This window comes from Orcinus orca, chromosome 7 (genome assembly GCF_937001465.1).
Source record: "Orcinus orca chromosome 7, mOrcOrc1.1, whole genome shotgun sequence".
In the NCBI taxonomy this organism is placed as follows: Eukaryota; Metazoa; Chordata; class Mammalia; order Artiodactyla; family Delphinidae; genus Orcinus; species Orcinus orca.
This window is the reverse complement of record NC_064565.1, coordinates 89,948,758-89,961,823: the sequence shown is the minus strand read 5'-3', so window position 1 is coordinate 89,961,823 and position 13,066 is coordinate 89,948,758. Positions and strand designations below refer to the sequence as shown.

The window sequence follows — 13,066 nt, the reverse complement described above, 5'->3', positions numbered from 1 at the left end:
CTACCTTAATTTTTTAAAAATATCACCATTCTAGTTACATATTTTTCTAAAAGTAATTCATTTTTAAGGTAGAAAAATAAGCAGTTTGTTAGTATTGTCGATAGACATAAAAATGCATTTACTCTAAAAAACATTCAGTTAAGAGTATGTCAAAAGCAAAGGAAGAGGGCTTCCCTGGTGGTGCAGTGGTTGAGAGTCCGCCTGCCGATGCAGAGGACACGGGTTCATGCCCCGGTCCGGGAGGATCCCACATGCCGCGGAGGGGCTGGGCCCGTGAGCCATGGCCGCTGAGCCTGCACGTCCGGAGCCTGTGCTCCGCAACGAGAGAGGCCACAGCAGTGAGAGGCCCGCGTACCGCAAAAAAAAAAAAAAAAAAGAAAAGAAAAAAAGAAAAGAAAAGGAAGAGAAAGCCACTGATCCCAGAATTCAAAATGTTTAGCACATGAGGATGAAATTATGTTAGGTCTTCAAACTGATCGTCTAGACTTTATGTGTGCTTCCTTGGAAGAAGAAAAAACTCATTTTTCTGTAGATTTTGGGAAAGGAGAATATTTTTCTCAAGTTATTATTTTTCTAACTGCACAAAGACAATATACCATTTCATTTATAACAACAACATATTCACTTTAAATTCCCATCACAAAAGTGAAATTTTAGAAAAGCACCCTCCTGAAATCCTAATTTCATTCCACTCATAGTTCCCAGTTCATGAGAAAGTTAACATACATAGTTGCATCTAGTATAATTTGGTTCTGGAAGTAATTACACTACACATTCAGGGGCAAATGCCCAGGAAGAATGACAGAAACTAAAATGGAACTATGCACATTTAAGGCATGTTATTATTTAAGCAAATCAGCATCAATACTCTAATCCACATTTGGCTGTTATGCTCAGTGGTCACTTTGGCTGTACACTGAAAAGCATAGCTCAAAAGGATGTTTCAGAGGGCTCTACAAAGGACTCCATAGGCTACCGCAGCCTGAAATGGCAATTGCTGTGACCTGCCAGTAGCAGGGAAGAGTGTCTGGGCTTTACTTCTTGACATGCAGACTGGAATTTAAATATTAAGATGAGATTAAGCATTTGAATAATTCCAAGTAGAGTAAAAATACTGTTACTTTGCCCTTAGAGTGGGTGAGGGATTCACTTCCAAGAGGGAATTCTAGGGTAGCTAGATGCTCTTATTTTCAAAGAGATTTATATCTTTATTAGAAATGACTCAAATAAGAGATGGAATGATAGAAAGCAGCAGCCAGAGAGGTAAGGGGCGGCGGGGGGGGGGAACGGGGAAGAAGGCCCTTAATTATAGTCACAGTCATCCAGGGGTTTTACATCTGGCAAGAAGTAGCCTGGCTTTGTTTACACCAATGGAAGTCCCCAGGAGAACAGAGCACACAGAAGCCACAGGAAGAATTTGGTCATACTTTTCAAAGTAGTTTAGTTTCCAAAAATCCACCTTCCCTAAAGGGGAAAACACCTTGAGAACCAATTAGTGGTAGGAAGGGCCAGGAGAAAAAGAGTGTGCCCTGGCAGGAAGATTATTTTGTTGATTTCAGGTAAAAACCTCTGGCCACATGCTAAAGTGGATGTTCCCCATGCTTATCTCCCCTCTGCCCCAGGGACAGTGCAGTCTGTTACATTTGTATCTTCTGAACAAGGACAGGAACAAAGTCTCAAAACAATTTTTGAAAAACCTAATCCTCAATCACAGAACAGGTGGCAATTTTCTGAGGAGTAACAGTGGATTATTGGAACAGCAGAAGGAGAACAGAAAAATACTTTTCTTTCTCCTGGTCAATCAGATTTCTTGCGAGCAAAGCTTAGGTCTCTACCCTCTACACTGCAGAAAGTAAACGAGACAAATGGATACTACACATTCACAATAAGGCTAAATTCATGATTGATGCCTCTTACTATTTAAGATCAGCTATAAATATGCTGTCCAGTAGTTTTTAATGGTGTGATTGTCTGACTCAGCAAACAGTGTCAAGAAAGAAATTTACATAAATGGAAAGTGAAACCTTTCTGCAAGAAACCGGACGTTAGAAACTGCTTAGGTAAGGAGATGCTCACTTACACAAACATGGATATACATATTAAACCTGCTCTCCAATATCGCTTGAGCTTAAGTTATTGCCCATAAAAAAGCTAAGATGTTTGCTTTTAATTTCCAAAAATTCATTTCAGTTTCAATTTTACTTGGAATAAATTCCGTAAATAGAGCTGTCATTAGGAATAAGAAGAATAATGTCAAGTTGGTATCCACAAACATGACCAAGACGCATTCTTAAACATAGCACTTGTTTAGATGGCTGGGCTCAGGATGATAAGCATGATATAAGACAGCTCCAGGACAACAGCCCCTGATGTCTGGAAATATGAATAGATGAGATGAAAGAGCTTTGTCACAGGACAGCATAGCACAGGCTCCAAAGTCAGACTGCCCGGGTTCAAATCTTAGTTTAAGCAATTCCTGGCTTTGTGACCATAGGAGAGGCACTAATCATTGAAATCTGCAATTTCTCCCGATGAGATGGCATGATTATAATGCAGTGTGAATGTGAAGAATAAAATGAGAGAATCCACCTAAAATACTTATTATACAGTCCAGCATATATTAAGCACAAGACAGAATGAGTGTTAACTGATGCTGTTGTTGCTATTATTACTATCATTTCCCATCTGCTCCTGGTTCTGCATTTCTGAGCCTGACTGGAGAGTTTGATAGATTGGATGATTGGCCCCAATTCTTCACCCTTCTCTGTACCCAAACCTTTGCCATAGACTCATCATGGGTGGACTGTTTCCCTATTCCTTAACATGGACCTTGGATTCAGTCATATGTCTTGCTTTGGCCACTGGTATGTGTGAGAAGTGACAGCATGCCAGTTTGGAACTCAGAACTAAAGAGGCTTCATGACTCTCTGACATCAGCTAGCCTGGTAGTCCAAGGTGTAGTTAAAATATGTGGAGCACGCTCAGACCTGTAGATCTATGGTGCGACAGAGACATACCAGCCTGAATCAAAGCCCTTCTAGTTGCCCTGCAGGGCCACGAGGGAAGTAAAGGCTTACAGATGTATGTTACTGAAATGTCATTACTTATATGCAACAGAAGCTAACTGATCCAAGGAGTGCATTAAAGAGTTATCTATCCCCAACGCATTTCTTCTTTCCCAAAGAAAAAGACATTAGCTCAGTGTCTATGTCTGAAGCAAAAGTGGAATGATTAAGTGTGAAGAAACAAATGCTTCAATAAAGCCAGGATCCTTGGACCAGGGGGGCCTCCTGTAAACTCTAACTATGCCTTCGTGGCTTTTGAGTGGGAGAAGGCACACATTATTAATATCAAAATGATTTTAAAATGGCTAACATGTATTCAACGTTTATCATAGGTGCGGTGCTAGGCATTTTATATCTATTGTCTTTTTTTGTCCTCACAAGAGCACCAGGAAGCAGGCACTACTAATTTTACTAATTTTACACATGAGGAAACTCAAGCACACTGAGGACAAGTAAGTTGCCTACATTCACCCACGGTGAGAGTAGCGAGGGCAGGATTCGAGCTCGGGAAGCCTCACTGCGTGGCATGAGACGATGATGATGGTGAGGGCAGCTGACGATAAGCACAAGAGGGGGTGTTTTCCCCCCTCTCTGTAATCACTTCACTGCTTTAATCACATTGTGCACATTACTGTATTCAATCCTTAGAACCCTACACATTAGGTATTATTATTAATGGCACGCTACTTGGAGCACATGGTGGTAGAGTTGCATGTGAACTCAGGCAGATCTAGTTAACCATTATATTATGGTAACAGCGATGATCATGTTGCCTGCCCCTGTATGAAAGAGCAGAATTACGTTCTTCTCCTTTTATCTGGAAATTTATAAGCTTCTCTAAGTTCAAAGGCAAATATGCATTCCCAGTGGATTTTCCAGTGTATAAAACGTGATAAATGACTTTTAATTTGTACTACAGTCTCTCCGATTCCACTGAACTTTCACTCTTACAAGCACAAGAAGTATAGTTTCTTATTTGTTGCTTGGATGTTGACTTGTTTTTAGTTTTGCTTTTCTGATTTCATATTTTTAGGTTCAACTTTATTAGGTTACAAACTCAGAAGAATCCTAACAGTAATTAAAAATAATGTAAAAGAGAATATTAATCATGGTGAGTTTTAAGAACTATCAATAGGACATGACCACTTAAAGTATGAAAACAAACTGTCACCCAGATCTGTTCACACATACATTCCCTGCGTCTGGCAGGAAAGCCTCAGTGGTCTCAAGCCTTTAGACACTTTCTCCATCCAATCCCCAGGCACAACGATGACATCTCTAAATAGCTTCTCACTGATGTGCAAACATCACCCCTACCTACCTTAAAAGCAGCACCTCCGTGGATGATGGATTTGATAAAAATCCCCAAGTCTGTTCCAGTTTCTCGAGATTTGTTCCCCTTCAAGCTCACCCCAAGACCAGCAGAACCAGAATCATTCAGGGGGATCTCGAAGGTGAGTTGCTCCGTTGTTTCCAGGGAGAGTGCGTAGCAGTCAGGTTCTCCTTTCTGTTGGAAATACACATGAAAGGAGTAAAGGAGGAGAAAGCAGATTAATATTTATACACTCAGATGGCCAAACACAGATGCAACCGGCAAGATGGGATGACTGGACCTCTAATAGCTGTAATTCTGCTCCGGGTGGGCAAAGGCTGGTCTCTCTCTGCAGGGGCCACCATCACATTGATGGACTGGAAGGGAGAGGTTCCTGGGAATAATATCTGGTGATGGTCAACAGAGAGGATTCTTTGGCAAGGCTCTCCTACCATTTGAAACATTCGAAAAGTATTTGAAAATTCAGCAGGATATTCTCAATAATTAAAGAGACTGGACGTTACTTAGGGAATCTTAGGTACCAGAAAAGACCTTAGAGATAATGTGATCTCAACACCTTTATTTTACAGATGAAGAAACAGGAGCTCAGTGTAGAAACGTTCTAAAATTTTGGGGAATATTTGGCTTCTATAATTTAAAACATATCATTTACCGTGGAAGCAAGGCTATTGATAAAGACTGTCAATAGGATACTGAACACTGAAAAAATAAACTGTTAATTTTAAAGTCAGAGATGTGATTTTTAACAGCTATCACTGAATTAAATTTCACTTTGTCAAAACTCATGCCTTAAGCTTGCTCCTTTGGATAGTATAACTCACTGGCAATTGGTTTTTGAACCTAAACAAAAATGATAATGCACAACAAATATTCATGTCATCGCTGATAAATGACACTTAGCCATAAGCCTAGCTGTTCTAAAAAAATTACAGAGTATGGTGGCAAAAGGCGTAATTAGGGTTCAGGTCTCCAGGGAGAAGCATGCGGTTAATCATATCCGGTCCCTAGTGTTTTCAAATATACAGAAGTGGGGATAGGAAAGTGCTGTCCACATGATAAAGTGTATAGTGCCCCTCCTGCATCCTTCCCGAGCTTGCAGAAATGTGAAACTCTACCCCAGTGTTTAACTGAAAAATTTGAAAATGAGATAGCCCTGGAAACCACCAACTCATTCCAGGTCGGTAGTTCCTTCTGCTCTATAATTATGTCTAGAGACTCTCATCTTAAGGTCACTGTGAGGGACACTTATGTAAAATTATGTATTTTAAAAATTATCGTGAATGTCTGAATGTCAGTCACAAAATAACAACTATAAAATCAGAAGTAGCAAAGAACCCACAATTAAAACAGGATTAAGAGGTCTGATCATAGCCAGATCCACTGACATGGCATCTTCGACTCCTCCCAAAGTAGAGAAAGCCCATGTCTAGCCTTAGAGAAATAGTTCCTTCATTTAATTTCACTGTAAGTGAAGTTAGCTGTAAAGATTTTGACAAGGGGTAGTTTCAAAGAAATTAAACTTTACTGCTTAATTTAATAAATCTATTACAGGTTAGCTCTTTTAACTAACTCATTATATTACTACCTAAGAAACAAATCCCATTATTTGATACAAAGCAGCTCAGGCTTTCTTTAACCTTAGCACAGGTGACATTTGGGGCCTGATAATTCCTTATGGGGGCTGTCCTATGCATTGAAAGATATTTAGCAGAATCCCTGGCTACTACCCACTAGATGCCAGTAGTATCTCCTTTCCCAGTTGTGACAATCAAAACTGCCTTTAGACATTGCCAAATGTCCCCAGGGGTCAAAATCACCTTTAGGTGAACACCACTGCCCTGAACCAACAATTGTCAAATGCAGTCCAGTTCAAGGCAACCAGGGTCTAGAGAGGCAATGTGGACTGCAGTGAGTGCTGCCTGATGATAGGTTCCTAAGTACCAGGAAGGGGTGGCAGTAAAAGTCCCTGCAATCAACTGGGTCTCATGCTCAAAGGCTCATGACAGAGCACTGAGATGGTCAGAATGAACTCCTAAGGAAGTCTGCTATGTACTGTATTAGCTATGTCTCTGGTTATACGGCAGCTAAGTTTTCAGAGGCAGAAATGCAAACTTTGTGGGACTAACAGAGTATGAAAAGTGAAAAATACTGAATTACTTGGTGTGTGTGTGTATGTATATATATACATATATATATATAAAATACTGCTTTTTACTTATATTAGAACACAGAAGAAAGATGCAGTCTACCAAGTGGTGTTTGCTAAATTAGTTATGCATACATATATATATATAATATATATGCTGTTTTTGTACTTTTTAATTAAGAATCACAGAATTATATAAAACAGTGGTGAAACAGACTTTTAATCATGTGAGAATATGACAGTATTAGGCATAAAAGCTTACGTATACAGTACATTTCAATACGTAACATACACTCTATACTCATATTCAGACACCTACTCATCTACCTATTACCTGCCTGCCTTCCACCCCCGTCCCATCTATCTGCATAGGAAAAAACTTGGTTATCTACTGCCACTGCAATATGGACTGTTATTTTTTTCTTTATAATTTGTTTTCCAACACTTCTCAATTATAAAAGGATAAATGTTTTTAAAAGGAATTTATGAAGATATAAGAACCATTTGCTATATTATTGCACTGCCAAGTAGAGAGATGGTAAACACATCTCTATAATGACACGCATGTACGCATTTACACACACATGCACATAGATATACACATACGTCTAATATAATCGATACTAGATATTTATACACCCTACAGTAGTATTTATATTATACATATTTTTTAACACTACACACAATACATAATATGTATATATGCTCTATAAATATAGGTGTATGTGTGTGTATACTAACTCCTCTTAGAGTCACCAATGACCCTCATGTTGGTAAATTCGAGGGTCAATCCTTGGCTTTCATCTTACTTGGTCTACAGTAGCATGAGACCCAAATTATCAAGCCCTACTTTCTGAAACACTTTCTTCTCTTGGTTCCAGGACACCACTTTTCAGCGTTCATCTCCTACTTCACTGTCTACTCCTTTTCCAATCCCTTTTGCAGACTCTTCCTAATCTCACCAATCCCTAAATACTAGTGTCCTAAGAATCAATCATCTGACCTTTTCTCTTCTCTCCCAACCTCACTTTCAAAGTTACCTCATCTAACTTCTGCCCCCAATCCTTTGTGTCACCTCCTCCCTCTGCTTTGAATATTCCTCCCTTACATTCCTGCAGACCTTCTTCCCTTATTGCCTTCTATTCTGTGTTCAAATGTCAATGTATCAGTGAGGTCTTCCCTGCTCATTCAGTTTAAAATTGTTTTAAGGTTCTCCCAATACTACCCTACCCATGTCCATTATCCCGATTTGCTTTTTCTCCATTTATCACATATTTTTCTAGCATTTATCACATACTATGTACTTGCTTGCGTACTTTTTTTTCATAGTGTCTGTTGAATGCAGAAACTTTTATATTGCCCTGTTTTTTTTCCATCAATGTATCACTGATGCTTAAAACAGTGCGAGACTCAAAAATAGGCCCTGGATAGGCCCTAGGTTCCTGCTATTCTGGATTTCATTACTTTAAATGTTTACACAAATTAGTTTTTACATTAAAAATAATTGTAAAGAGCATACAGTATCACAGTTATAAGAAACCTTAAAAGTAACCTTGTCTAATTTCCATTGTCATACCACACTTCCTCCTCCTAGGAGAGATGATAACCCAGCTCAGCTTCAGCATCATATTCTCAATGAAGGCACCATAGCTACCAATCTGTGACAAATCTGTGTCATAGCTACCAATCTGTGACAAATGTTGGACTGTTCATGATTTAAAATTGCATCATGTACCTCAAATCATAAGTGAACATTGCAAACAACAATACTCATGGTACATTTCATCAAGTTTGGGAAGCCCTGTGATCAAGTACCCAAAGCCACATTTTATCTACCTGCCTTCCTGTCTAGGCATCCATGCATATACACATGTATGCACATACACAGATATAAATAGAAGTTTCATGAGACAATACTTACCGAGAGGGCAACACATTCTAATGTTTTCTATTCTATTTCATTATTTTTAAAAATTTGTCACGACCCACTACATTAATTTCATAGTCCAATAATGAACCACAGTTTTCAATCTGGAAAACACTGCAATGATATATAAAGGCATTGTTTTTATTAAATAAAAAAAATGAAATGGAATGCAAAACCAAATGGTGAGTAAAATGTTAACTGCCTTTTCTTTCCTAATTTTCATAAGCCATTTTAATGCTTTATCTTACCTATCCCCTAGCCCTTAACTAACCCTTTATTCTCATTTACACAAACTTCCTTCAAGTTCCTACAGATGTTGTTCTGTTATCATCCTAATTATATATCTCTCCGCTTCTCCTTCCCATTCAGTTATTTCTTTTTCTATTTCTCCATTCTCTCAGTTTGTTCCCTGAAATACTATTTCACTTTCTAAGCATAGTGAATAATCTCTCACAGTTGGAATTCGGATATGAGACTGGCCCATTCTGGCTTGAGTGAAAAGAGTCAATCAACAAATTTCTGCTAACAAACCAGTCATTCAACAAATTGTTATCAAGCATCTACTATGTATCAACACTGCAATGTGAAATGGCCAGTCTACACAGAACATAATTGGTAAAAAGGTTGTTGAACAACATGGCAGGGCCTTTCTGTTTCACTCACAGTATTATCTGACATGAAGAAATAGAGTTTAACAATAGAAGAGAGGAAACAGAGGAATCTACATAGTAGGAGCTTGACAGATATACAACCATTTTTATCAAACAAATATCAAAAGTAATTATTTGGTGTGAGGGGAGGAAAGAGAGGCAGGAAGATGGATGACTAAGGAGCCATCCATATTGTTAGCTTAAGAGTGTTCCAAATGAGGCTATCTCTGGAATAACAAATGTCCCTGTATTGCAAAGCAGTGTTGTTTCACGCATGCAAGTGGTAATAACCCAGTCTTTCAAAGCCTGGGGGAATCTCCAGTCCACAGGCCAATGTTCAATTTCCCAGAAGCCCAGGTCAGACCTGAAAGCATCCATGCTGAGCCTTTTATGGCCCTCATTTCATTAAATGCTGTGCTCTTGGCTCAGCACGAGCAAGTTCTGGATGTCTTTGCCCCGCCTCCCAAATGTGTAATTAGTTTGTGTTCGGAGCAGCTTAACTTTATGCAAGAGTTATGTTTTACCGGCAATCATTTTGTCAGTTACAAAACTCAAACAAAGGGGCTTTAAGGCAAAAAAAAAAAAAAAAAAAAGCAAAGCAAAGCAAAGCTTTTTTTTTTTAATATAAAGCAAAAGCCAGACCTGGCAATTCTGCCAGGATGGATATTTTATAATTATCACTGCTGAATTTGCCTAAATAAATTCTCAAGAATTTAAGGTGATGAAACTTTTGTTACAGCTAAATAAATTTTCACAACAATGAAAGGATAAGACACCTTGAGGACACTTAATTTTCTGAACATTTTTAATCTTCTGAAAAAGCATGGGTAGCTATTATTAGCATGAAAGGTTTTTGGCCAATTGGATTACATAGAATTTTTTTTTTTTTTTTTTTGCGGTACACGGGCCTCTCACTGTTGTGGCCTCTCCCGTTGCGGAGCACAGGCTCCAGATGCGCAGGCTCAGAGGCCATGGCTCACGGGCCCAGCCGCTCCGCGGCATGTGGGATCTTCCCGGACCGGGGCACGAACCCGTGTCCCCTGCATCGGCAGGCGGACTCTCAACCACTGCGCCACCAGGGAAGCCCAGATTACATAGAATTTAAAATGTGAATATTGCCCTATAGTGGAGATCAGAGACTCATTCCAACAGCTGGGAAGCATTTTATTTTAGATTGTACTTTTAAGAGAGTCAAGAAAAGATGACGACGAGAGATGAGCTAGCGCATGCAAAGCTATGTGTGATCTAAAGACAACCATTGTAATAAATAGCAAAGGACTTTCCCACCACTACTGCTAAACCAGAAGAATTATTGGTGATTTACAAGTAGGCAGATTATCTTTTAAAGTCTTTTGCCCTCTGAACAATATAGACAAATCACCAAAAAGAATCAGAAATCATAGTACAGATAATCTTTAAAATTCTGAATTATACTACAGGTGGTTGCAAATTAACCCCAAACTCAATACTATATACCTATCACACAGAAAAGGAAAATGTAAGTTAATGTTGCAGTAAGTAGGGCAGAAGCTTCACAGAGCTATATGTAAACAACACTGCTATTTACTTTTAATGAAGGAACGATTTTTAATGATATTGTTAGCTCAGTAATCAATATTTTAAATATATGTTCTTATGTGATGTTTTAAAGTATACATTCATTCATTTTAAAGTAATTTAAAATCAAATATCTGAAAGATGAAAATACTATAAACTATTTGTAACTGAGACACTTTTTCATGTGTTTTGAAATCCATTCCCCAGAAAGGGGGCAGAAAGGGGAACTACTGAAAGCAAGAGCTGGTCTCTGACTTAACTTATCAAAAACCAATTTCTTTTATGTAAAGGATTAATCTAATACCAGAAAACAAATGTCAAAAAATGGCCATTCTTTACTGCCTGTTCAATATAAAAGTACCTTAATATAATACTAAGTCAGAGATTAAAGCTAACAAAAGTAATGTCAGTCAGAGTTAAGATTCCTATAGCAACCTTTTTTCCCTCCTACTTACAGTATATATACTTGAAAGATCAGCAAATTCAACAGTTTAAGCACACTGGAAAGTTTTTTTTTCCTTTTCAGATATAGATTAAAGAAGTGAAAATAATATTTTGTGTCATGAAATGTAATATAAATTAGTATTTTATAATTCAGACAGCAAGTGTTTTTATAAAACTAGAACCTGCTTTGTTAATATCAAGAAACAACAGATCTTTTTGTTTTGTGTTTAGTCTCTCTTATTAGAAGTCAAAAGACTTTAAAGTATTTTACAGGCAATAATTCAGTAGTTAAAATACAAAAATACATGCTTTTATATGAATATAAGATTCAAGAACAAACAAAATGATTGTAATATCCAGTGATCTAAAAAGGAAGCAGGGTGGGCCTGATTCTACGAGGAGCAGACCCATTTGAGAAACTGGGTTCCTAGGTGAAATACTTCTAATATTTTGTCATCGCAAAGACACTACATGCCAGGCTACCTGCATTTAATGCCTTTAAAAGACAACAGAACTATCAAGGGCAAAAGTAAACATAAATAAAAATACACAGCACTGCAGGAAGTGGGCTCCCGGTTAGGGTGCTTGCTCTGACCACAGCTCAGCCCGGCCCACTTCTCAGGAAGTGGGTGGCCCCTGACCCCATGACACAGTCAGTCCACAGGCTGCTAGAGCTCCCCGAGGACGTCTGGCCCGAGGCCATGTCCAATTAGGGCTGGCTTCAGTAACCAACAAACTGATTCCTTCTCAGACTTGGATCATTCTAAGGTCTAACACACAGAGGCACGATCATTGCATATGCGGAAAAAGAGGAGGGTTTCCATGATGACGGATTCTAGGGAAATGGTTTATGTTAGGACTTTTCAGTGCTTTTAAAAGTTAACACACATTCCCTAATTTACTTGACCATGGAACGCATCTTTGCATGAAGTGTATTACAGGAAAGTGTTCCCTAGCGTACACTTAAAGAAATACTGCATTAGAGAACGCAGGGAAGGTCAGGCTAGAAAGGAATGGAGCAGAGAACAGAGAAGACTCCAGAAAGAAATCTTGTAGGTCAGGAACAAGGTCCCAGAGATGCCACATAACCTCACGGTTCAACCTTCCAGTTCCATTATTTCTGCATCACACTCTGGGTACATGTCATATGTCACAATTACCATCAACAACAAAAAGAATCATGCAAGGAAAGTACAGTCTCATGCCAGGCTTCAAAAGATGCAGAATACAAGTACATTCTGAAGCTTTTAGAATAAGGGAGTCCTTATTCCATAAAGGGGAATAAATGACATTTAGTTTCCTGATGTGAAATTAAAAAAAAAAAATTAAATTTGTCTGGGACTGGGAGATTTCTGAAGATAGTTTAAAGACAATGAATTACAGGTTGTTTTCACTGGGCTCTTAGGAAGTGTGAAGTCACAGAATAAAATCTTAAATCATCAGAGTGAATATGTAAGAATGTTCTACATAACACCCTCCATTCTTAGTCTATGGGTCATTGTTTAGGGTACAAGCTCTTTTAGTAAAGATGATATACCTTTTGTCCCAACTCAAGAATTCTAAAGGCAGTGATTACATCTCAGGTACCTACATTCTCCCTAGAGGACCCAGTAAATGTTCTTTTACTTTAAGGCACAGAGAGTCATGTTCATTAACTTATGCTATAATGAAGTAACAGTACTACCACAACCTCAAGAAAGTAATATTTTCATGAGGGCTGAGGGAGGCGGAGTTTGCTTGTTGGTTAAGCCTTATAAGAAAATAACGTAATAGGAATATAACCACTTTAACCCTACCCTTTTCTCTGATGTCTGAACTGCATCTAATGAGACTCCAGCTGGAAACCAATCCCTTTTAGTATAGTATTAATGATAAATAATCTTAAATTCCAAATAGAGATTGAGAAATCTCAGTGGGAAACAACCGTTTTAAATTCACAGTACA

The 13,066-nt window shown here is 38.4% G+C and overlaps 1 protein-coding gene across 1 annotated transcript in view; it reads right to left on the bottom strand.

Moving 5' to 3' along the window:
* Positions 1 to 13,066, bottom strand: part of PARD3B (par-3 family cell polarity regulator beta) — a 1,037,324-nt gene that overhangs the window by 452,683 nt on the left and 571,575 nt on the right. The window contains exon 11 of the mRNA XM_012532519.3: positions 4,387 to 4,572. Within this exon, the coding sequence (XP_012387973.1) occupies positions 4,387 to 4,572 (186 nt within the window). The remainder of the gene's footprint in view (positions 1 to 4,386; positions 4,573 to 13,066) is intronic.